The sequence below is a fragment of the Phyllobates terribilis genome, unplaced genomic scaffold, assembly GCF_046119375.1.
Source record: "Phyllobates terribilis strain yellow unplaced genomic scaffold, ASM4611937v1 Scaffold_2__4_contigs__length_985480577, whole genome shotgun sequence".
In the NCBI taxonomy this organism is placed as follows: domain Eukaryota; kingdom Metazoa; phylum Chordata; class Amphibia; order Anura; family Dendrobatidae; genus Phyllobates; species Phyllobates terribilis.
The window spans coordinates 691,146,096-691,173,284 of NW_027362762.1; the positions used below are offsets into that span (position 1 = coordinate 691,146,096).

General features: G+C 41.7%; 1 protein-coding gene across 18 annotated transcripts in view; it reads right to left on the minus strand.

Annotated features, from left to right (window-relative positions):
* The window catches only part of NFASC (neurofascin), a 165,695-nt gene that overhangs the window by 64,539 nt on the left and 73,967 nt on the right, over positions 1-27,189 (minus strand). For 7 of the 18 annotated variants that reach the window (XM_073666996.1, XM_073667006.1, XM_073667020.1 and 4 more), the window contains 10 exons: positions 25,443-25,502; positions 15,799-15,910; positions 14,601-14,785; positions 13,004-13,135; positions 9,690-9,833; positions 6,262-6,373; positions 6,005-6,171; positions 3,846-3,993; positions 3,622-3,746; positions 465-509 (listed from right to left, as the gene is read on the minus strand). In XM_073666996.1, the coding sequence (XP_073523097.1) occupies positions 465-509; positions 3,622-3,746; positions 3,846-3,993; positions 6,005-6,171; positions 6,262-6,373; positions 9,690-9,833; positions 13,004-13,135; positions 14,601-14,785; positions 15,799-15,910; positions 25,443-25,502 (1,230 nt within the window). The remainder of the gene's footprint in view (positions 1-464; positions 510-3,621; positions 3,747-3,845; positions 3,994-6,004; positions 6,172-6,261; positions 6,374-9,689; positions 9,834-13,003; positions 13,136-14,600; positions 14,786-15,798; positions 15,911-25,442; positions 25,503-27,189) is intronic. The other 11 variants (XM_073667022.1, XM_073667015.1, XM_073667029.1 and 8 more) reach the window with 3 other exon arrangements.

The window sequence follows — 27,189 nt, forward strand, 5'->3', positions numbered from 1 at the left end:
TCCTATGATGAACAACTTTAGGTGGAATTCAGAATGAATGATCCCATAGGGAATAGCGTTATGTGAGATCCAGACTGTATGATCCTATAAAAAATTGCTTTAGGCGGGATCTAAAATGTGTGGTCCTATAATAAATAGCTTTAGGTGGAATCCAGATTGCATGATACCAAGAGGAATAGTTTTAGGTGCATCCAAAATATAACATACCATGAGGAATAGTTTTAGGTGGAATCCAGAATATGTGATCCTATAACAAATAGCACACGATCCTTAACAAATTGCACTACATGTTAAAGTAATGTTATATGGTTAATTTAAAGTTATAAAAAAACATCCTTATCTCTTAGAAGTATATTCTTAATCAGATTCTGATAGACATCTGATATAGCAGCAAGTAGATGTATTTTAGACAACATTCTGCAGTGTGGCCAGTGGGATGGGATAGATTAGTAGGGAAAGGTTACCTCTTTGTACTGATGTCAGTCGGCTAGTAGGTGAGGTGGAGATCTCTGCAAACGAACAAGGAAATGTTACTGATAATATGGCTAATAAAATATTAGGGATCAAAAGAAATACACCACCAACTGCTTACTGGCCATAGTTTTTGCACATGTAAACTTGCAATAAGCAACATATGCTTTACGAGTAATTAAGCTCCTGCTAGCTGCTAATGTTTCTCCTGAAGAAACCAATAAAACTAAACACACTGATTAACGTAATAAACTGCTCTGAAAGCAGCATGACATTTCCAAAATATCACATTTCAGCTGCCAGTTGGGGTTCGCAGGAAATCCTATAGTGCTTCAAAACTGTGAAGGGTTTTATTAATATACTTGGATGAGCTTGATCTTCAGTTCCAGGAGGATTGTTAGAAATTGTCAGGTTTTCTATGTGATAATACATGCATCAAGGTCGTACAAGTTCTCGATCTCTCAAATTAGAAGCTGAACTTACTAATACATTTCAGTAGTTAACTAGCTGAATAGATACTTAGATACTTCAGAAACTTTCTCTTTCACAACTTGTATAGGGATCCAATGGGTAACGTTTCTCCTTGTGGAGAGTGACATGCCAAGCCTGGCATGCCAATGTGAATAGACTTTTAGGCCTTGAAATATTCAACATTCTGTAAAATCCTTCCTGGATTTGTTTTACTATCATTTCTTCAACTAATATACTGTGATACAGAAATTAACAATGTATATCTAGTCTGAATTCATTGGCAATTTGAAAAGTTTGAATTAAATATTATTATGACCCAAAAAGCCAAAAGTATTCTAGGAGTAATACCTTTATTTGCTAACCAGAAAAATTATATTTGCAAGCTTTCAGAGCACAGTGGCTCCTTCATTAGGCGGGTTTACATATGAATGAATATGTTAAGAGCAAAACGTTTAAGAGATGTTACAACAGGACATTTCTGTAAGGGGTAGATGGGGGGGATACTTCCTAGAGATAAGCAAAGATAATAAAATTAAAGTGGTTGTCCACTATCTTTACATTGATATCCTTAGGAGAGGTCATCAATGTTTGATCAGCCGATGTCCGCCACCCCCACCAATCAGCTGTTATCTGTCTCTGCAGCGGCGGCCTCCGGCCGGAAGTCCTTACTTGTGAGGCTGGCCATCTTCTGGTAGTGGCCGCCATAGGGTACTGTACATCTGCCTCCTATTGATTTGAATAGGAAGCAGATGTACAGTACCAAGCCTCGGTCACTACAAGTAGATGGCCAGTTCCGCAAGCGAGTATTTCCGGCCGCCGTTGCAGATACAGCTGATCAGCAAGGTTGCAGGGTGTCAGACACCGGCCGATCAGACATTGATGACCTATCCTGCGGATAGGTCATCAATGAAAAAGTAGTGGACAACCTCCTTAAGGTTGGAGTAAGCAGGCAGATCGGCAGGGAATGAGGAAGATGCGAGACAGATACAGCTGTTTCTTTTGGGTAATGTTGTCTAAGGGCACAGAGGAGAGCTGGTAGGATGTTCAGGATGGCTGGAGCTAAAAAATTAAGATAATATGGGAATTTAGGGACTCACAATTTAATGATTAATTTATCATGAAATATTAATAAGTAAAGTGATCTTTTATACTTTTGTGCGTCTACAACTTGTTTTTCAGTGTGGATAGGATTCCATACCAGAACAGTTACCAACCTATCCTTGAAATTCAGAATAAATGTTTTTTTTCGGTTATTCTAGTTAGCCCTGAAATGTACAAGAACAATTATCTTTATGATAGACTTACCTTTTCAACTGTCCTCTCCTTCTGCTTGCAGTTAATAAAGCTGCATAATGTAGTAACATACTAAAAAATGACATATCCCATAACCACATCAACCAATAACGGCTATTTGTGATGAAGCGCTATACATGGCAACATGACCAGTGCACAATGTATAAATGAACCAGAGTGGCAAGGGACATGAGAAAGTGTTGGTGGGCAACCATAGGAGAATAGTGCAGGTACGGTAAGTAAATTGACTGGTATATCGTTTCTCTATTTTGGATTATTTGTGGGCAATTTTAAAGTGTAACGATCATTTCAAAAGATCATAATGTCTGGGTCTTCCTCTAGATCCTCCCTTTTCCTCCCTCTCCATAGACTGTTATAGGCAGCAACAGCCATCCCCCCAAGTCAATAATGTGAAAATCTGTTTTCAATGAATAAAGATTTTACCCATAAACTGAAAGTTAAAACTCTCTGCAGTAGGAAAAATAAGCAGATTTCTCCAAAGAGATTTATTACAAAATATCTTATGGAATTCTGGATAAAAAAGGTACTTCTTTACCCAGTTTAAGACCAGGCAATCTAAATTTCTTTCTCGTTTGGATATTCCAATAATTTTTACATCCTTATTTTGTGATATGTGAGGTGTAATTTTTATGTTATTTTCATACTCCTTTCTCTTATTTTATTGCTGATATGGAGCGATATCAGTGGGAAAATAAAGGAAATGTGTGTCGGTTTTTCCCAGTTTTTTTTATAATCATAAAGAACCACTAAAATATATCTTAAATTTGGTTCCTCTTTTCATAACAGTTATTTTTACAATTTTTCTCCTCAAGGGGGCCGGGCTAGTAACAGCAATTTGGATTAGCAGCAGCTTTTTTTTTTTTATTTATTCTTTTTTCACTGCTTTTTATTTATTTATTAATGCTTAATTTTTTCATATATTTTGGTCCCCATAAGGTCAAAAGACTTTTGAGGGGAATTTCAACATTTAAATACTGTTTTTCACTTAATTTCCCCTGTAATTGGGACTGGTATATTGGTCCCAGTTACAGGAGAAACTCAGTCTATTGGCTGCATAATGTAAGGACCAGCAACTTCTGTTCCAGTGATCACATGACTGCTGGGTCCGGAGGAGGAAGTTAGTGCTTCCAATTACTGTATACCCAGCGCTTGTTAGGTCTAGTTTATTACAACCTGTTCACACAGCTGCTCTACTATGCAGTGAAGTTTTACACATTTAAAAGCTTTACCAAGAGAACAAGTTTTGTAAAAGGCAGAAGTTTTCTAGCCATCATGTCTATAAGGAATCAATGTCTTGTGATTTGTAACAATTCTATTTTTACATTGGTCACATAGCCAAAAACAATTGCAAAAAATTGTAAGTACCCTGAATGGTGAGATAGGCTTTCGCAAAGTCCTGATCCAACTCTGTTTTAGCCACACAGGTGTATGCGCCTTGGTCCTTCTCAGCTGCCCCAAAGATAATGAGAGCATCATCTTCTTTCTTCATTCTGTAATAAAAAAGAGGCTCAAAATGAGCAATACAAGAATACCCCCATATACTTTCTGTAATTGCACACTGCAGTTCTGCAGGTTATGCTCACATGTACCTGCTGCTGATGTACAGATGACTATCATCCTTCATCCATGTTACTATTAATCTTAGTGACGGGTCACTCCTCACTCGACAGTCCATCCGTACTGAGGAGCCTCGCCTAGCTATCTGATCTTCAGGACCTTTAATAATACGAGTAGGCTCTGTAAAGAGAAACGATGGAAACATGTCAAATTTTAACAAAAAACACTTTATCTTTATTATGCATTGAAAAATATCAATACCCAGATTGATACAGGTTGAAAAGTCACAATGTGCTATGCAAATTACTATTGGTTGTCACACAGCTCTCCAAAGAACTGATGAAACTGGATTCGCTGGGGATGCTTATTTATTTTAGGGGGGGGGGATGCATTTCAATTTTGGATGTTGAATTCTTAAACTGGATAGTAATAAACACTCTGCATCATTTTGGAGTCAAGTTGTATTCTGTTTTAATGGGAAAATACCACCCACCCCAAAGAAAAGATATTTAAACATGAAGCAAATATGCAAGAGAAGACAACAAGGAACTCTAGTGCCACCTATTGGAAGTAGCAATCCTAAAAGTCAATGTCAACCCTTTAAGAGCTTGTTCCAAACATCTTGGAGAACTAACCACAGATCTTCTGTGAATGTAGGCTTGTGCAAATCCTCCTGTCTCTTCATGGAATCCCACACAGACTGGATGATGTTGAGATCAGGTCTCTGTGGGGGTCATATCATTACTACCAGGACTCCTTGCTCTTTTTTTATGCTGCAAATAGTTCTTACTGTCTTTGGCAGCAAATAGTTCTTAATGACATTGGCTGTATGTTTGAGGTTGATGTCCTGCTGAAGAATAAATTTGGAACCATTCTGATGAGTCCGCGATGGTGTTGCATGATGGTTAAGTATCAGCCTGTATTTCTCAGCATTGAGGAAAACCATTAATCATGGCCAAATCCTCAAGTGCATTACCTGAAATGCAGCCCCAAACTTGCAAGGAACTTCCACCATGCTTCACTGTGGTCTGCAAACATTCATTATTGTACTGCTTTCCAGCCCTTCGGCGCACAATATTCCTTCTGTTCTAGCCAAATATTTCACATGTTAACTCATGAGTGCAGAGCACCTGCTGCCATTTTTCTGCACCTTAGTTCTTATGTTTTCATGCATAGTTAAAGGGGTTCTCCATAAATTAGATAAACTGGCATCCCTGGTTTAATTCAAGCTGAAGCCTGCCCTAGTCACGTGTCAGTACAGGCTGCAGACTGAAGACATACAGCTTCTGAGGCCTGTGCATCAACAGACAAAAGCTGTATCATGTATACCTCAGTCGGCCAGGAGGAGGGTTGTCATAAGTGAAGAAATAGGTTTTAATCTAAATTATGCTCGGCGAGGAGATCTTCCTCCTTCTCCTTCATCAGTTCTGAGCTGATGGAACTGCTGGAATTTTCCGATATTGAAGGGGAGTCCGCATAATGTATCTTTCAACCGCTGCACTAAGTTGGGCGACCACTGCGTCTTCAGTCCTCAATGCTAAGAAATACAATCAGACATTGAACTAATATGCAATACCAATAGGGAAGAGTGTCACTGACTCCAAATTTATTCTGCAGCAGGACAACAACTCCAAACATACAGCCAATGTCATTAAGAACTATCCTCAGCGTAAAGAAAAACATGGAGTCCCTCTTGGAAGGACTCTTGGAAGTGATAATATGGCTCCAATAAAGCCCTGATCTCAACATCACCGAGTCTTGCTGGGATTACATGAAAAGACAGAAGGATTTTCCCAAGCCGACGTCCACAGAAGATCTATGGTTAGTTCTCCAAGATGTTTTTCTTCAAAAACTGTGTGCAAGTGTACCTAAAAGAATTCATTCTGTTTTGAAGGTAAAGGTTGGTTACTCCAAATATTAACTTGATTTCACTTTCTCTTTTGTTGATTCAGTTTGTTAATTAATAAAAATAAACTATTAGCATTTCTAGTTTTGAAAGCATTTATACTTTGCAGCATTTTTTCCGCATCATGCTAAATCTTTTGCACAGTACTGCATATAGGGGGAATTTCCTGGTGTATACGATGAATATGAAAGGCCTAATTGGTCTAAACATATCAATTAAGAGAAAACTGACACAATATACCCAAGTACAGTGACAAAAAGAGATAAGAGTTTTTTGCAATTCTACCTTTCACCTCCAGCCGCACAGTATTTTCAGCATTTCCAAGGATGTTGGTAGCAACACAGGTGTATTTGCCTTGGTCCTCCTTCCTTACAACACTGATCTCGAGGGTACCATTCTCATGTACTCTGTAATTTCCTCCATCCAGGTTACTGCCCTGTCCATTCTTAAACCTGCACATGTGAAGGTATAGCAATGTCAAACCAATTGGTAATGCACTTTGCTATTGAACTATAATTAACAGCAACATAATGAATTCTTACCATCGAAGTGTGGGAATAGGAGAGCCAAAAAACGGACAGTCTAGTTGTGTCCTGTTGTACTCGATAACTCTTATTAGTTGATTGCGAGGGCCCAGCACTCGTGATGGAACATCTACAATGAGAATACACAGTGTAAACATCAGACATTACTACTAAATAGTCCATCAATGCAGAAACAACACGGTTATATCATTAATATATATAATTAGATACATTCTAACTTATGAAAATATACTGACAGTTATGGCAAAAGACATATCTGTAAGGAGTCAGTCAACAAGTTTCACAATACGAAATGCATACAATATTTCATTAATCACTTAGACCCAATGAAGCTGCTGTACTTATGTCAAAATTGTTATATAAACCTGATATTAAAATAAGGTCTAGCTGGATTTTACTATGAAGAAAAAAAAAATAACACAAAATAATTATATAACTAATCTGTCATGAAGGTTCAACATAAGTACACCAGCCTCATCAGGAATAACAGATCTATTTAAAGTTAACCTGTCATCTCCCAAAACACTATTCACTTGTAGATAAATAGCGTTTAAATCCTGTGCTTGCTGACACACAGCTGCAGGAAGAAAATTAAGTATTATTCTCCCTGTAGCCACTCGTTGCCAGTCATCAGAGTGGTGTAGGAAGTGGTAACAGTCACCGCTCACTACACAGTGAGCACAGCTGTAATCATCCCCCTACACTCCGATTAACATCCGGCTCTGCAGCTTATGCGAGCAGCGCATGTGTGCACTGGCTGTCAATCTATGTGTCCTGCAGTGATAACAGCTGCATTCACTGCATAGTAAGGTGACTAACCACTCCACGCTTTGATGACTAGAAGAGAACGGCTGCAGGGAGAACGCAGCTTAATTTTCTCCCTGTAGCTGCTGCTCCAATAAACTGGCTGAATGCTATTTACCAGCAGAGTAAGCCATATCTGCAGATAAGGCCTCATTCCCACTTGTGTATAAACTCGGCGAGTGCAATGCGAGAAAACATCACATTGCACTCGCACCAATATTGTAATATGAGTCAGTGTTCATCTGTGAGTTTTTCCTCAGCTCTAATTGGACTGAGGAAAAAAATTGCAGCATGCTGTGATTAACTGCATATCGGACGGGACTCACCAATGCAAGTCTATGTGTGTGAGAAAAAAAAATCAGACAGCACATGGACCATGCGTATGCCGTCTGATTTTTACGCAGACATCTGAAAAGAAACCTGAAATTTCATCAGACAAGTACAGTAAATTCACAGCCAAAACCGTCAGAATATAGAGATCAAATAGAATAGATATATAGGGTAGAATAGCTAGATCTCCTGTATAGAATGTCACAAGCCCCCTACATATAATAAACTTGCACCCTTTAATGCCTTTCATGTACCACTAAAGGGTGTTCAGCCTTATTTAACCTTTAAATAATTTTAAAAAATGACGTGTGCCCCCCTATTTTTGATAACCAGCAAAGGTATAGCAGACAGCTGTGGGCTTATTTAATGAGGCTGGGAAGGTCCTTGGTTATTGGGCACTTCCCAGCTTAAAAATACAAGCTTTGCCTGGCTCTTCCCAACTGCCCTGGTGCGGTGGCAATCAGGGTAATGGTAGTCCGGGTTGGTAACAGCTGCGATTTGTAAAATGATAGTGAATACAGTAGGTATCATTCACTTTGCCGGAAACAGTCCAGCCCTTAATGTTCAATGGCTCTTACAGAGAGAGAATACAGAGTAGTTTTACAGAAATGTAACTTAAAACACTTAAAGGGGTTTTCCCAGGAACAAAAGTTCATCTTAATCAATAGATCTTGGAATAATAATAAAGTCCACAATTGGATGTGTTTAAATAAAATGTTCCTGTGCTGAGTCTCACCATGCCGGAACATGGTCTGATCATACCACAGCTCCTGGGCAGGGGAGGAAGCAAAAAAGTATACAGACAGGACAGTATGAGAACACAGAAGATTGTTTTTGTGAGGTAAAGCAACACACTGTCTGTTTTTAAACAATGTTTTGCTTCAAAGAAACAATCATCTGTGATCCCCTGCTGTGCTGTCTGTATACTCTTTTGCTTCCTCCTCTGTGGTATGATCAGACCATGTTCCTGCACGGTCAGACACGGCCATTACACAGTACACAGCAGGGGAACATTTATAAGATTATCTCAGCACAGGAACATTTTATTTAAACACATCCAATTGTGGAAATTATTATTATTTCAAGATCTATTGATTAAAATGAACTTTAGTTCATAGGAAAACCCCTTTAAGGCCTAATGCATCATTTGCATATTTTTTAAGTCACTTTTTTTGCCTTATGTATTAGTTGACTTTTCAGCGACAAATTATTGAAAAATGGTTCATATTATTCATGTATTTTGCACAAAATCAAAAATGCTCTTTATTTTTGTCTTTAACCTTCCTTGTTACCTTTTAGGCTGGGCCTACATGGCAACAGGTAGGCCGGTTTCACACGTCCATATATTTCCGGTACCGGAAAAATCAGTACCGGAGATATCCGTGTGTGTCACACATGTGGCAACCGTGTGCTGCCCGTGTGACGTATCAGGACCACACGTATCGGCACTTGGGAATCAGTGTACAGTTAGACAATGATGAGAGCAGTAGTGTCTGCTCCCGCAGTGTCCACCTGTAAAACTAAGAATAAAATAAAAAAAATCCTTATACTCACATGTCCTAAGTGTCCCCCGCAGTAATCCATGCGACCGATCAGCAGAGGAGCTGGGGAGAAGGAGCCGCTGCACATACAGGGCCCCGGACGGAGCTGCGCTCTGTGAGTGACAGGACACTGCTCTTCAGCACAGCTCCGGGGCTCGCTTGCTGGAGCGAGTCAGTCTCCCCGGCTCCTCCGCTGATTTACTTTGTGACTTACTTGTCGAGGTCACAGTACCCTGGGGGGTCGCAATACAACATCATTCACTTGAATTGCGCTGTGATACTGCAGCAACACCAAGCGACCTTTGGTAAGGCGACCTGTGTCACTGACAAAGATGCTGTGTAACCCAAGCCTTAGAGCAAAAAGTCGCAGGCTCCGCTAAAACATTGCAAAACTTGCAAAAGTTTTTTTAGACGTACATGTAATCACTCCAAAGGGGGACTGCTGTATATTTCTGTAAAAATTTGGCGACTTTTTAAAAAGTTGCAATTGATGAATAAGCCAAAAATATCTGGAGACCTAAATCCACTCTACTATGACAAACATAAAAAAACCTGGCATATTCACATAAAATACTTAAAACTGCGCAAAAAAAAAAAAAAGAATACGTCTCAAATCAAAAAAATCCAAAAAACACCAGAACTAGACACAAAAAGTGCACAAATGCTATAATGACTAGGACCTTTAGTGTTAAAACAGAATGTGAGCCGTCAGTCACAAAACTAATGATAAGGAATAGTGAGTTGTCTTACCAAGGATGTTGATGAATGCATTAGCCAACAGGTAGCCATGAGCATTGGATGCGTTGCACTGAAATACGGCACTGTTTCCACTCTGCACTTCCCGAAAGATGATTGTATCACCAGCAACTTCAAAATTGGGGTTTGGATCTGTTGCTAAATGAAAAGAAAGGAAAATAAAGAATGGACTGCATAATTACAATAAAAAATAAATAAAAGAAAAACTAAGGCAAGTACCGTTATATGAAGCTATATGTGGATTTCTGCATTTCTCACAGCACTGGAGAATACAACTTTAAATTTAAAGCAACTAACATGGACAATTTTTACAGAAATGTATGAGTGTTTGTAAAATGCTCACTTTGAGTCAACTCATTTTGGCATTTTCTTCAAGGACCTTGGAGAGTGCCAAAAAAAAAAAAAATTCTATTACATCTTACTTTCATCAGATCACCACTGGAGGGCACTAGTAACACTCATCCCAATTTATCCCAACCTGACTATGTAGAAATGTGATGATAAGAAGGGGTAAGGTTATGTTCACGCTTAGCATATTTGCTGCCTTTTTTACGACATGAAAAATGCTAAATATTGGTAGGAAAAACGCTGCATATATCACTCACATTTTTGATGAGCTTATATTTTTTTATCTCATTTAATTTAACCAGTTCAGTACTGAGCTATTTTCCATCTTCCTGACCAAGCGCATTTTCATTTTTTTGGAAATGCGCTTTTAAAAGGATCTAAAAAATATTCACGGTCGGATGTTCAAATCATTTTTGCCTCTTGTATCGCGATATATGGAGCTGAATTTTTATGTCAATTTTATATTCCTACTTTTTTTTGCTGGTGTTTGGGAAAAATAAGAAATACATGTCCATTTTTAAAATGTCTTTAATTTTTTATTAAGATTGCAAATAAATTATTTTTATATATTGGATATATTTTGGAGGGGAAGGGGTCAGGGCTGGAAACATTGATTCAGAATTTATTTTTTTTCAAGGCTTTATTTTATTTCTAGATTTTTTATTTAATTTATTTATTTTTTAATTTATTTCACACACTGTTCTCTACATAAGGTCATAAAGACCTTTGGGGGACATTTTAATATATTAATACATTCTTTTTATTGCTGATTTTCCTGTAACATGGGCTAGGATATTATCCTCAGTTACAGGGAAAATTCAGCCTCCTGGCTGCATAGTAGAGCTGACTGGGTCTCCTATGGACAGCAGCTCCTGCTCTCTCCATAAAGCCAGCCATCACATGATCACTGGACCTGGAGGAGGAAGCACTGAGAGAGCTTCTTACACTTTATAAGCAGCGCTTGTTCAACGCTGTGTATGCAGCAATCAGGAAGGCATAGATGCTAATAGACCATTTCTGCTTCCTCTATTGGGAGTTTGGCTGTGTCTCACAGCTGGCTCCCTGCTCCTGCAGCTGTGCGATCTTGTGCAAACAACTTACTTAGCACTGATGTATTGTCAGTGCAGAATAAAGTGCGAGCTGCACAGAAGTTTAAAGTCTATGGGCATTCCAGAAAGGGTTAATGGTTAAAAAAAAAGATGAAACAACGGTCACACTGTTTTGAAAAAAACACACCACGTGTCAAAAAAGCACAAGAGACAAGAAATACAATATGTGCATGAGATTTTAGAAATCATTCTGCTGCTACTGTAATATGCTGTGGGGTTTTTTTTGCATGAGAAAACATGCAGAAAAGATGGAGAAAAAAGTTGTGTGAGCATACACTAACAGTTATAGTCAACTGAAAATTGAGGCAGGTTTTACTTTAAAGGGATTGTCCACGCTTTCAAAAAAAGTCTGCAATCACTCTATGTAACTGCAGACTTGTGATTCCTCACAGTGCCCACATCATGCTCTGTAAAGATTCTCTGGTGCCAGTTGCAAGACTGAGCGGTCATGTGAATACAAGTATGCGATATACATACTCCCGGTCCCATTCAGACTAGTCTTGAGTGGCCTCGCTCAATTCACCTGCACTGAGTGAGGCTGTGCACGTCTAGTCGGAATGTGGCTGGAATGCGGTCACATAACTGCTTGGTCTTGACGCCGACACCCGAGAATCCTCACAGCACGCACTGAGCACGATGTGGGGATTCAAAAGTCTGAAGTCACACAGAATAACTGAAAACTTTTGTGAAAAGCTTGGACAACACCTTTAAGATCCTGATGCATACAAATGATGTCATATCTTTAAACAGTTTTGTAAATATGGTCAGACTTTACAACCAGTCTGTATCTGTCCTAAAAATTCGTCCCAATTCATCAATATGTTTACTCCATTGTTGGAGTAAAACAGTTAGAAAATCACAACATTTTTGCACAACATGCCATTGACTTGTGAAATATTTGCTGCGATGAGCAGTGAGGTGTAGTGTTGAGCGAGTATGATCTATTAACCCTTTCGGCGAGTATGCTCGGGCCGAGCTCTGAGTATTTTCAGCTGCTTGGTGATAAGGTTGAATCGCTCCCGTGTGCATGATTTGCAACTGTTTGACAGATTTATTACATGTGAGGAATGTGTAAGAAATAGACATTCCTCTCATGTAATAAAACTGTCAAACAGTTGCAAATCATGCACACGGGAGCGATTCAACCATATCACCGAGCAGCTGTAACTACTCGGAGCTCGGCCCGAGCATACTCGGACAGAAAATACTCGCTCAACCCTAGTGAGGTGCAAGCTACTTTTAAGATGCACCTAATTCATTAAAGAGGTTGTCCACTACTAGGATAACCACTTCTCAATCTGAATGTTTGCCCCCGTTAAAATAAAACAACAATACTCACCTCACGTGCCATTCCAGAGGTGTTGGCACTAGGGTTCCCGAGGCACACGTCAAGTTATGTGATGTGAGCCCTGTGCCCAATCAGCGCTGGCGTCACTGTCCCCACCTTCGGACATATAAGTAATCAACAGGAAGTGATAGCTGCGGCTGGCCGCTCACTTCCAGTTAGCTATCTATATGTCTGAAGGCGGGGACAGTGACGCCAGCGCTGATTGGGCACAGGGCTCACGTCACATAACAACCGCACGTGAGCCCTGAGAACGTGAGTGCCGACACCTTTGTAACTGCGCCGGCACGGGAGGTGAGTATTGTTGTTTTTATTTTAACGGGGGCAAACATTCAGATTGAGAAGTGGTTGTCCAAGTAGTGGACAACCCCTTTAAGAAGCATAAGCCTCTTAATAATTCAGGCAGCTGTGACTCCTCATCAAGGCTGACGTGTACAATGTTAGTCTGGATGAATCGGGGACCCTGACTTCATTTGTAATGATTACCTCAACACACATTCTCCTACCTGAGATGGGCTCTCCGTTCATCAGCCACTGAATAGTCGGTTTCGGGTTGCCATTAGCACGACACACCAATCGACCATTTTCACCAGGAGCTAAGATCAGGTCTTTAGGTTTATCCAGCCAAAAAGGTGCCGCTGCCATAACAAAAGAGATGTGAGAAACTGCAATATCCGCAAGTACCAGATGTCTGCATTCACGGCAAGGTGAGGGAACTAGTCCTGTATTGACTCTACATATATGCCCTGTGAATGCCTATGGTTACTGTACATATGTACTAATTTTATACCCTCATCCATATGCCTGTTCTCACTGCCTGACTATACTACCTGCACATACCTGAATTTTCTATGTCTGTTGTCACTGCTTCAGGAATCTCTAAAAATTAAACTTTGAGAAGCTTAGAATATGAATGTTATTTTTCATCATTTTTTTTTGTACAAATTTGAAATAATTGCACTTTGTTTTCTCTGTTCATATTCAGAGATGGTTTACAATTTTGATAGCTGCCTCCTGAAACAGATATGACATCTTAGCTGTGACTCTCTCCGTCCCCTAACTGCCTCTCTGGACTAGCAGAGATGATGTGCAAACTATAAGCCACTTGACCCTGCAGCCAATCAGTGGACTCAGTGGTCAAGTGACTGGCGGCCATGACGTCATCTCACCCAATCTGGCAGAGATCGTCGGAGCGGCAAAGTTCCTTGGGACAAGTATCCCTTATACCTGACTGTTACAGAAGGCTGGAAAACTCATTTAACCTTGTGAATTCATACAAAACAAGATGTGAAGGCGCTATTTAACCATTTAACAAGCAAATACAGGCCAATTAAAGTGAACTGTATCTGCATACCTGTGTGTTTACTGTGCAGTTATAAGGTTAGTTTGCAAGCATTGGCGAGTATTCATGAAACCATTTGTGAAAGTTTTTGCAAATTTTGGCACACCATTTTAAGCAAAAATTTGTGATTTTTTTTTCCTTCATGAAGAGTCACATTTTACTCTAGCCAGTTTTTAAGAATAGTGCATGATATGCCAGTTTTAGTAAATTCCCCCCTTTAATTGTATTTTCCACTTTGCACTTTTATCTGCGGGGTTATCCTACTTAAAGGGGTTGTCCACTACTTGGATAACTCCTTCTCATACCGAACGCTTGGCCCCGATAAAATAAAAAAGCCTATACTCACCTCCCGTGCTGGCTCCGTTCCCGTGGTGTCGGCACTCGCTCACCCCGGGGCTCTCGTGCAGTGTTGTGACACGTGAGCCAGGGGCCCAATCAGCACCGGCGTTATTGTCCCCGCCTCCTGTCGAATTGAACATGGAGAGGAAGTCCGGGATGCAGCTGATCTATGACTTCCTTTTCATGTTCAATTCGTACGAAGGTGGGGACAATGACGCCAGCGCTGATTGGGTGACAAGGTCACATGTCGCAATAAAAGCACTGGAGTCCCGGCGAGAACGAGTGCCGACACCGAGGGAACATGGCCGGCACGAGAGATGAGTAGAAGCTTTCTTTATTTTATCGGGGCCAGGCGTTTGGTATGAGAAGGAGTTGTCCAAGTAGTGGACAACTTCTTTAAAACATTAATTCATGACTCCTACCCTTCACCCGAACAGAGATGGTGTGCCTTATACTGCCCATCCTGTTAGACGCTTGACAAAAATACTCTCCACTGTCTTCCTCCGACACTTGTGAAATGCGGAGAGTTTTGTTGAAATTCTCAAACTTCAGTTTTTGGATCGGCAGTTCCCCTCCCTTCTTGTACCACATGATATCCGGAGTTGGTCTAAAAAAATAGGAATAATTAAGATAACGATATAGTTCACACCAATGAACCACTCAATCTCACTGGTAGACTAAGTTCACAAGAGAGTATAAAAAAAATCGTTGAAGTTCCATCCAGAAAACTCGGGTGAGTTTGGCCAGTGTGCTGAAACACAATCGTATTTTCAGGTACTGAGTGCTGTCGGTGAAAAAAACGGAGAGCACTCTGGTCAATGTTATTCAATGGGGCAGTGCTGATGAGCGATTTTTTTCACAAACTGAATGTAGAGGTATAAAAAAAAACAATTGCAGCATGCACTAGTTTCTTCCATGTGTCAGATGAGACTCGCCCACTCAAATCTATGGGTGCGCAAAAAAATACGGATTCCATAAGGAGCCACTGTATAACATCTGATTTTTAAGGACACATTATCATTCTTTAACATATGAAACTGTATTTAGTATTGTAAATTCTTAATAGCTGCTGCTGTAGAAAATCAGATTGCACAAATAAGAAACAAAATCGTCCCAATATTCTGGATGAAATTCAAATGACTTTTTTTTACGCTCAAGTGAACTTACCCTTAAAGTGTTATTCCCACTATGGCATTAACAAACGTGTCTTGCAAAAAGTGTAACATTGCACTTGTACTAACATTCATTTTGGTCCATGACATGTACAGTATCTTATGTTACATTTAATAAAAAATACTTTTTATGGGACTAAAACACACGGCTTAAAATTACATGTATGGTGCCCATCTGCGAGTAGTTCTTCATTTTATAAAGAATTATTTTATGACACTATTGATAAATCTGCTCAATACTAATACAGACAGACATGCGGTCACACTAAGGAAACTGCCTGCAGTTATTAGTATAGGGCCATAATGAATCTCATGCATCTAATTAATATGTAAAACAGTAGTAAGTATTGCAATATATGCATTATTAAAAATTAGAAGATTTCACAAAGGAGTTAACAGTGTCATGTAAAGTACAGGATATGATTACAATCACCATTGTGCTACTTACACTCCAGAGGCAATACATTCTAGCAGGAGGTCTTCGTCCCGCAACACCAGCTTAGTGCTAGAAGTGCCGGTAGGCAACAGGAATGTTGGAGTCCTCTCTGGCACTCCGCGGGCTAATCACAAAAAATAACCAGTCAACCAGTAACCAGAATACAAAACAATGTGTCCTCCATTGTATACTACCATCTACACCCAAAATTTATCTAAATCAGCTATTTCATGATGTCTAAAAACCTATACCTCATGTCCACGACTGCCTTTTAGGGCTTATTCAGACGTCAGTATTTTCCACGTACGAGAAAAACGGACTGGTTATTCGGATAAGAGTTTGCTCCGAGTGTGGTTATCAGTTTTTCTCTGTACGCTGAGTTTTATGTGCAGATTTTCCCCATAGAATTGCATTAGATGTGGAAAATCCGCAGGTAAAAAAAAGTATATATGTGTTTTTATAGTGCTTTTGCTGCAGATAAACACTATATATGCATATAATCTGCACATAACTGTATGAATAAAGTTGTGTCAAAATCAAATACCAGGAAGTATCAAAAACAAAGCAGCTTTAAGAACGCACCACTTTAGTGTCGAAGGAGGGGTCTATTGCAGCGCTGCAGTGGTGCTACTAATTTAAGTTCTCTCATCCTAGTTGTCACGTAAGGTGAGGGAAAGACTCAGTGCACAATGATGGGAAGGGGGGAAGAGAGCCCAACAACTAAGGAAAGAGGGAGTGGAGACTCCTAGGCAGATCTAATATCAACCTGCCTACCTTATCTTCCCTATATAGGTTTCACACCTATCGCTGAGCAGGAACCTAATCCCTGAATGTCCCTAGAGTTAAGCCCTAGATAGGGTAAGACGGGGTGAGCACTAGTCAGGCCCCACTCCAAACTCAAGACAACAAGGTAAACAAACAAAGGGGATACACTTAGGCTGGGTGCCCACATAGCGTTTTACAAGCGTTTATGCTGCGGAATTTCCGCAGCATAAACGCTTGGGAAACGCTTGGTAATCCGCCCCCCATGGTCCCCAATGACAAGCCGCACTTTCAATGCCCATGTTGCGGATTTTTCCGCAGCGTTTATGCTGCACTCAAAAATCCGCAGCATGTCCATTAATTTTGCGGACACGCAGCGTAATCGCCACCATTGACTTGCATTGGACCGCGTGACATCCGCATCACTGCATTTGCACATGCGGATATCACACGGTTCAATTTACGGATGGTACCCAAGTCTGGAGGAGAGAAGACTCTCATCCAGACCTGGGTACCATAGAAACTGTAAAAAAAGAATTTAAAATAAAAAATAAAGTTTATACTCACCTTCTGATGTCTTCCCGGTGTTTTGTCTGCTCCGGAACGGTGTCTTGCAATGTTCGCGTTGATGTGAAGGATCTGCCATGACGTCACTGAGTCATGTGACCCATCACATGGCTCAATGACGTCACCGCAGGTCCTTCACACCCCCGCAAGCAGTGCAAGACACCGGACGGAGCAGACAAAACACCGTGAAGACATCAGAAGGAGAGTATAAACTTTATTTTTTTTATTTTTCACCATTCTTATTCTTTTTTTTAACTAACTTGGTCACACTACTATAAATCCATGCCGGTTGCATGGATTTATATAGTGTGAACAAGTTGTCAAGCACTTTTCCAAGTGATGCTAAAATCACTTGGAAAAGCGCTTGATAACCCGCATGCAGAAATGCATGCAAAGAAGCTTCACAAACGCTTCTATCTGGCGGGAAAACCGCATTTAAAATCCGCATGCGTTTTTCCTGCCAGGGAGAAGCGTAAAAAATATGCAGCATTTCTGCATCGTGGGCACTTAGCCTTAGACTGAGCAGACACCAGATAGATAACGCCAACTGTCCTCCAAGGGCACCAAAGAAGAATCCAGCCGACTGCTACTGCTCCAAGCCTGCACAGAGGTACATAAAACTATCACCGGCTACTCTCTGGAGACACTGAGAGTTTTTTTCTATCAAGCAAGGGTGTGTCAATCAGCAGCAGATGGTGGAGGTAGCTGCTGGGTCCTAATGGAAGAAGGATATAACTATACTACAGAGATGAGAGGATCAAGAAAGCGTCTGCAATGCCAAGCGCAGTGACCTTCTAAAGCTGGATCCAGAGCGACTGTCTGTCACACCGGACACACCCGTGACAGTACCCCCCCTTTCTATGAGTGGTCTCCGGACACTCAGGACCAGGTTTCTCAGGATAAGAGGTGTGGAATGAACGAACTAGCCTCTTGGAATTCACCTCTGATGCCGAAACCCACATCCTTTCCTCTGGACCATAACCCTTCCAGTGCAGCAAGTACTGTGGGGAACAAAGCTGGAGGCAAGAATCTACAATCCTCGAAATCTGAAACTCCAAATTACCATCAACCATGATTGGGGGTGGCAAAAGGTGAGAGAACTCAAGAGGTTCTACATATTTCTTGAGCAGAGAACTGTGAAACACATTATGGATCATAAGGGCCTCAGGTACCTCAAGACGAAACGCTGCTGAGTTACTGACGGCGGTTATTTTATAGGGACCAATAAATCTAGGTCCCAGTGTAACATACCTGGCGGCGTCCTTGCATAGTGGTCCATCTCCCACTGTGCAAGAGCGCGCACTTGATCTTCAGTCCTGTCTGCTAGCCTGGCTTCCCTCCATGCTGTCTGCTTGCCTCTGTTTCTGCTGCTTAAGGGCGGCGCCCGATCACTTCCTGTTTCTTGTACCTGCTGCAGACACACCCCTTGTGCGTCCCCAGCCTATTGCTGTCTGTCACCTGGTATTTAACCCAGCTCCTCCCAAGAAACCCCACCTGAGCATTGTGTTCTGTCAGTTGACTTCTGGTCACTGATATGCCAGGTCCCGTTTATGTTTCCTGTTTCCCGTGTCTGAACTGTGTCCTGTCTGTATTATCTTCTAGCCTGTTGTCTTCTGCCTATCCTGGAGGCTGTATTTCCAGGCCTGTGTGTACACGCTCCTAGCCTGTTCATTCCGCCTTCTAGGGGCCGCATACCTAGACCCGCTCCTGTATCTTGCTGCTGTGTCTGTTCTTGTCTGAAAACTCTCCTAGCCTGTTTCCTGTTTTTCTCTATGTCCGTACCTTCCCTTTTCCTGCAGAATCTGATCCCGTACCTATCTCCTACTCGTTGTCTCTGTACTCCCGTTTGTGAGTTTAGAGTCCACTCGCTACTTCATTGCAAGTATCCGGTGTGTACCTGGTTCTGCCTTTCCCTTCCAGTCTGTTCCGTGTGAACAGAGCCCAGTCCCCTCTGCTCTGCCTTGCTTATCGCTCCGGCGGTTCTTGCCCGCTCTGCCCTGTCCACCGCGTCTGCGGTTTCGCTTTGCTCAGTCCTGTCCACCGCGTCTGCGGTTTCGCTTTGCTCAGCCCTGTCCACCGCGTCTGCGGTTTCCCTTTGCTCAGCCCTGTCCACCGCGTCTGCGGTTTCGCTTTGCTCAGCCCTGTCCACCGCGTCTGCGGTTTCGCTTTGCTCAGCCCTGTCCACCGTGTCTGCGGTTTTACTTTGCTCAGCCCTGTCCACCGCGTCTGCGGTTTCGCTTTGCTCAGCCCTGTCCACCGCATCTGTGGTTTCGCTTTGCTCAGCCCTGTCCACCGCGTCTGCGGTTTCGATTTGCTCAGCCCTGTCCACCGCGTCTGCGGTTTCGCTTTGCTCAGCCCTGTCCACCGTGTCTGCGGTTTCGCTTTGCTCAGCTCTGTCCACCGCGTCTGCGGTTTCGCTTTGCTCAGCCCTGTCCACCACGTCTGCGGTTTCGCTTTGCTCAGCCCTGTCTACCGCGTCTGCGGTTCTGCTCTGCTCAGCCTTGTCTACCGCATCTGCGGTTCTGCTCTGCTCAGCCTTGTCTACCGCGTCTGCGGTTCTGCTCTGCTCAGCCTTGTCTACCGCACCTGCGGTTTCGCTTTACTCTGTTTGTTTATCGCATCTGCGGCTCTGAATTTGTCTCCCAGTCTGTACTGTACCCTACCCAGCCTGCGCTCTAGTCTGCCTGTTCCTGTATTCCCCGGTGTGGGTCAACAGCCGTGTCCAGAGTCTGACCTGGAGTAGACCCTGGTCCCTCTGCTCGGTTCCTCCCTGGTGCACTGGCGTCGTATGCCGTCGTGCGATCTTGGTCGGATCGGGCAGATACTTAGTTACGCCCCTCCAGGCACTCTCCGGTTCATGGCATAGTGGAACCAATAAACACGCACACGCCAGTCAGTCCGGGCGTGTGCATTACACCCAGCTTCCAGGAAGGAACCTTCAACTTGATATTCCTGGTAGACAACCACACAAAGTCATTCACACTTAGGTATAAATGTATGGCTGACAGGAAACGCTCGCCAGGTCCGGACCTGTCTCCCATGATCTTTAAATTACTCAGAACCCTCCGCCACACAGAGGAGAGCAACGAATTAATAGCAAATTCTGCCAGTGGTAAGATGCCCAATCCTCCTGGTTTTCGGAGACAAAACACCTGAGGTAAGTCTCTAAATTCTGATTAATGCGCTCGGTCTGCCCATTCGATTGAGGATGGAAGGCAGAGGAAAAGGACAGCTGCACCCACAGTCGAAAACAGAAAGCTTTCCAGAACTTAGAAACAAACTGGGTTCCCTGATCTGACATTACATTGGAAGGAACCCCATGAAGCTTCACAATCTCATTTATAAATACCTGAACAAGAGTCTTGGCATTTGGAAATGCCGGTAATGCGTTTAAGTTAACCATTTTACTGAACCTATCTACAACCACCAAAACCACAGTCTTGCCTGTAGATACCGGTAGGTCAGTAATAAAATCCATGGACAAGTGTGTCCATGGCCTGCTAGAAATAGATAACGGAAGAAGAGTACCAGACGGATGGGTATGCAATACTTTAGAATGTGCGCAAACACTACAAGCACACATGTTCAACCACATCCTGATGCAACCCCGACCACCAAAAACTACGAGAAAGGAGGGCCACAGTTGCCTTACCACCTGGGTGATTAGCAAGCACAGAGTTGTGATGTTCCCTAATTACTTTGCGGCGCAGATTAGATGGTACAAATAATCTCCCCGAAGGGCAGGAGTGTCCTCCTGAGCTTCCAACACCTAACCCTCCAGTTCAGGGGACAATGCCGAAATAACTACCCCCTTCTGCAAAATCTGGGCAGGGTTCTCATGGTCACCACCACCAGGAAAGCTCTGGGACAAAGCATCAGCCTTGACATTTTTGACCCCTGAACGGAAAGTGACAACAAAATTGAACCTAGTAAAAAACAGGGACCATCTAGCTTGCCTAGAGTTGAGACATTTAGCCGACTGAAGATATGACAGGTTCTTATGGTCTGTGATAACAGTAATAGGATGGACAGCCCCCTCCAACGAATGTCGCCATTCTTCGAATGCCAATTTAATCGCCAAAAGCTCCCTATTACCCACTTCATAATTTCTCTCAGCTGAAGATAATTTCTTGGAAAAGAAAGAGCATGGACGCCATTTACCAGGGGACGGACCCTGAGACAACAAGGTAAACAAACAAAGGGGATACACTTAGATTGAGCAGACACCAGAGAGATAATGCCAACTGTCCTCCAAGGGCACCAAAGAAGAATCCAGCCGACTGCTAGTGCTCCAAGCCTGCACAGAGGTACACAGAACTATAACCGGCGACTCTCTGGAGAAACTGAGAGTTTTTAACTACCAAGCAAGCGTGTGTCAATCAGCAGCAGAAGGTGGAGGTAGTTGTTTGGTCCTAAAGGAAAAAGGATATAACTACACTACAGAGATGAGAGGATCAAGAAGGCGTCTACAATGCCAAGCACAGTGACCTTCTACAGCCGGATCCAGTGCAACGGTCTATCACACCGGACACACCCTTGACACTAGCATTATACTTACCAGCCACCGTCTTCAGTTCTTCCTGGAGCTGCTCTGGTCCCGATCCAAAATCTTGCGACCACAACTTCTGACTAACTGGAAGTCAGAGGTAAGGGTAACAAGCTCTTTATGTAAGTCTAAGAGGTACTTGTTCTGGCCTTATACATTTACATTGAATTGTGACTTCCTGCTCAGTCAGCAAATACTGGAGCGTTCCGGCACGTCACAAACTGCTGGAAACTGACTGGAGTGGCGCCGATAAAAGATGAAGACAACGACTGAGCATGAGACTACGTGCCAGCAACCTTAGATTAGTAGCAGCTCTGCAATAAAAAAAATGCTGGAGTGGTGCTTTAAAAACATAAGATACCAAAAAGTGACAAAAACGCAAAAAAAAGAAAAGAAAACCGCTTGTAAAAAAAATGCAAAGGCGCAGAAATACTGCAGAAAATCGGAAACATCAATAACTCAGCAAATAGTCATCATGGGAACTTTGCTCTAAGCGTTTAGATCAGATAGTACTAAGGCTAAGACAAATGGTCATTTTACTTATAGAAATTGTTGCTTTTGTACATGTCCCGCTGGAAATCAAGCGTTTTAGTCTCTTTGGTGATGTTCAATCTGTTACTGAAGGCACCTGCTGTCTGTTTAAGGATCTATTTACAGGCCTCATGGGACTTCTATTGGGTCTGGAGACTAACGTTAGTCAATTACTTGTTAATTAGAGGGAGCCCATCAGTAGCTTTATTATATGAGTGTTCATCACTTCATCTGCTTGTCTTCCGAGGCCACTAACATGTATTAGATCCAGTGATAGCACTGTAATTAAACTAAATGAATACAGAAATAAAAAGACTACAGATGAGACAAAAACAAAACACATATCTCCTTTTGTACGGTACAAAATATATTGTAAGTTTGACAATTAAGTAAATTGGCCTTGAACTATTAGGGTATGTGCACACGATGCAGAAATGCTCAGGATTTTTTCCTGAGCGTTTCTGCATCTCTCTGGCAGGAAAAAACGCATGCGGATTGTACATGCGGTTTCCTGCCAGGGACATGCGGAAATGGAGCGTTCTTCACTTTCATTTCCGCATGCGGGTTGACAAGCGCTTCCCAAGCGATTTTAGCATCACTTGGAAAGTGCTTGTCAACTTTACACTATATAAATCCATGCAACCGGCATGGATTTATATAGTGTGTGAATGTCAAAAACTAAAAAATAAATCTATACTTTACCCTCTGATGGCCCCCGGTGTCCGGCTTCGCTCGGTCCCGGCTGCCGGCAGTGAAGACTTTAGGACCTTCCGACGTCAGCGTCACGTGACCCGGTCACATGACTCTGACGTCAGCGAAGGTCCTTCATTCAACCGCGAAGTGCCCGGGAAGCCAGCAGGACGCAGCGTGGGCCGTCAGAAGGTGAGAATATATATATTTTTTATTTTATTCTTTTTTTTTTAATGGTACCTGGGTCTGGATGAGAGTCCTCTCATCCACACCCGGGTACCATCCGCACATTAGACCGCATGAAAAGCGCATCAACATATACAGTGATGCGGATTCCATGCGGTCTAATGCAAGTCAATGGCGGCAAAAGAGCAGCGTTTCCGCAAAATTAATTGACATGCTGCGGATTTTTGAGCGCAGCGTTTACGCTGCGGAAAAATACGCATCATGGGCACAGCACATGCGGATTTCAATTGGGGAACATTGCTGCCCTTCTACCATGCGTTTTTCATGCGTTTCCGCGGCGTTTCCGCAACTGCAAAAACGCCGCGGAAACGCATGAAAAACGCATCGTGTGAACTCAGCCTTAGATTTATTTAGGGTTTCCTCATCCAATGTTTTTCTTGCTCTATTTTCTAATTTTCATTTCACAAGATGGAACAAGTAAACCTTTTAATTTGCGCATTTTTTTTAAAGTTTATATGCGTTTGCCTGGTTTCCAGATGTCTTTGACTAATTCAAAATTTTGGAGCAAATGTACTCCAGGCACTAATGTGATTTTATGTTCGCATATGGTGCATATATTAATTCATTTTAGCGGAATTTGCTATTTTTTTTGCACTAAAAAGTTGCAAAACGAATTAAAGACAAAAATAGAGAGCATTTTTTATTTTTGATGAACTTCATGGGCCACTTGGGGATATTTGGTTAAGCAAAAATAAAAAAATACGAGAAGAGAAAAAAAGAAAAGGGACTTTAAAAATAACACAAATGATGACTATATGTCTGTAATTACGGTGAGCAGCGGAAGGGTGCAACATACTGTAATGATTATATTTATGATACTGTAAATCAAACTAAATAGATTGTTAAAAATATTGGTATAAAAAAAAGGCTTGAGCCTTGCCAAGATTCTTTGCCTGTTCTCTGCCTTATGCCAGGCCTATATAATTTGAGACACACAGGTTGGTAGTGACATATTGCATGACAACCCCATTTAAAGGGATTGTAACATCAACAACTTTTTAAATCTAGTTGTTGTTTTTTTTACTAAACATAAGTTTCAAATATTTGGTGGCATTAATTTTAATTTTGTATGTATATTTAAAAAAGCAAAATATCTGAAATTGTTGCCGTTTCACAATAACCTAACACAAACTTGGAGGAAGATGATACCTATTGCTTTTACGGTGTTGTCTCCTTAAGAGACAACACCTCCATTCAGTTTATACTACTCATTACCTGTACATGTTCTAGAGGTTTCATTTTCCATGGTAAATGTATTTAATACATACAATATCTGCACTAGCAATGGTTAATATCACAGTGTGGATACATCACGGTTGTGTTACAACTATTTAAAAAAGACCTGTCACTTGCTAAAAAGATTGAGTGAAACACATTGCTAAAATAAATCTCTAAACTGCCCTGATTCTGATGAATTTTTCCATTTTTGTTGCATCGCTCTACTGCAGAGAGATTCACATTTATTGCTTTTAGAGCACAGTATGTGAAATCGCTGCTTTTAGATCAACTGGGCGCTTCGCCAGAGTTTTCTTTGGGGGGGGTACACTTTTACTTCTCCCTCTTAAGATGATGCCAATCATAGCTCGGTAGTAAGTGAGACTGCTACACTGGGAGGAAATGGTGAAAATGCACACCCTCAGAGAATACTCTTAAGAAATGCCCAGTTGTACTGCAAGCAGAGATTTCACATATAGAGCTCCAAAAACCAATAAATGTGAATATCTCTGAAATGGAGTGACACAGAGCAAAACGGAAAAAAGTGGCAGAATTAGGGGAGTTCAGGGATTTTTACAAGTTAACTATTTTTTGAGCAACTAACTGGCGAACTTCTAAGTTTTATGTGACTGAAGTTGTATTGATTGTATTAAAAAAACAATGATGTCAATCCTGCTGCCTAAAACTGCAATGGTCAAGAAGTCAAAAGCGCAAAGCTAGCCTTGGTTAAAAACAGCAAGCTAGCAACAACAAAATGGGAAAGACAAGGAAAAGATATAGCATGAGTCAAGCACATCTTACTAATATTGAACTGTAGAGTTTGGGAGCCATTTAAAGTTTAGGCAATACTAAGTCTATTTCCAAGAGGCAAGCATGCTTTTCTGTTTGAGTCTTTACAATACATTGGAAATATAATGTAATACAACCAGTGCTGGGCAATTTTAACATGCTTCCATAAAGTGATTTACAAGACTTCAGGTTCATATTTTGGAGCACATAAGACTCAAGTTCTTCATTTTTGGGGCTTGTTATGAATATAGTGAGAGTGGTTAGCTAGAAGGTGAGGTAGGATGAAGGTCTGGAGACCCCAAAAACTCACCATGGTACATAATAGTGAGGTTCACTGTGGAATGTACTGCAGAATCATTACGGGAATTCTCTGTAATAGACAAGATAGGGTGAGAGCCCCAGGGCAACATACATTGGAGAAGTCAATAAGACGAGAGAATCTGTGTATAGAGTGAAGATGAAGCATGAGTAAAAGACCAGACAAGATGCAAATGCTGGGAATGATGTGGGAGACACGTGGGCTGAAAGCATGCAGCTCAGGAAGACATGCTCAAAATTGGACAAAACAAAATGGAGAACATGAATAAATGAATAGCAGGTAAAGAGTTAGTTTCCACTGGTCAGATTTGAAATGGATTTTGGCACCGAAGACAATAAGGACAATTCTCTAGCCTATCAATGCAAGTTCAAATGCAAAAACTATGCCAGAAACCCTGAAACAAGCACATTTCATTTATTTCAGAATATATTTGTGATCTGATCTACTAATACCTAGAAAGTCCATAAATTCCCAATTTACCAGTGATGGCCCAAAAAGTTCTGTCTCTTGTGATAATTCCCTTAAATACTAAATCTAAGGTGCATTCAGATGGCTGGACGACGATCGCACCACAATGCTCGGACTGGCCGTCGGCTCTCCTGACCCGAGTGTGACAGCTGCATAGAAATACATGCTGTCACGCTCAGGTCAGGAGTGCCGCTGGCCAGTCCGAGCATTGCGATGCAATCATTGCCAGTGTTATATGGCCGTCTGACTGTGCCCTAAAGGGTATAATAAAATATCACTCAATAAAAGATTTTGTTATGGGCCAGAAGTCAAGCTATCCCACATATGGAAGGTCAGCCCTTGGCAGATTCCATATGCTCATTTCTTCAGAATCACCTTGTTGATCATACAGAAAACTGTGTAGCAGCATAGGGTGATGATACAGTTCTCTGTATCATCACCCTATACACATCTATATGATTAGCACAGGAAGAAATCAGAAAGCTAAATCAACAGAGCCCAGCATCTTTTACAGCCAGGACAACTCTGATTAAGTAAGACTAGTACACAGTGCGACTGTGCCCACTTTTAGGCACATACACTCAGAAGGCATGTGCCTGACATAGGCCAAAGTCAGGATAGATGCCAAGGCATGTGTTTATAATAGAGAGCTATTGTAACAAACCTATAGTGCAAGGTATAGGAAAGACACATTATGCACGTAGCCTAACCCATTTGAGTTCCCTCCACCACAAATCTTAAAATTAACAATCTGACAACCCCAGACCAACAAGGATCATTAGACTAACCCATTCACTGCCAAAGGCCACCAGGAAAACTGACATCAACACCTTCTCCGCCCGAGATCACCAAGAAAACTAGAATTAACTCCCTCACTGCCCTAGACTACCAGAAACACTTACACTACCCAAGACTGCCAGGAATTCTGACATTAACCTCTTTAGTGCCCTAGATTACTAGAGATGCTAATACTAACACCTTAACTGCCCCAGACCACCAGGCATTAGGGCAATAACCCATTGACGGCACTAGACCACCAGGGATGCAAGCAATAACTTTTACTATGTTAGACATGGAGACATGGATACTGGTGACTGCACAAATTAATGTGCTAGCTGCAGAAACAACCCAATTCAGATGCAGAATACTGATTTGTAGGTGCAGAAACTTCTCGCATACAGCTACAGCCTAAAACTATTTACTTGGATATAATGTGGCTCTTTACATCTGGCTACTTTATAGCTAATTATTATGGTGCTGTGTGTTTATA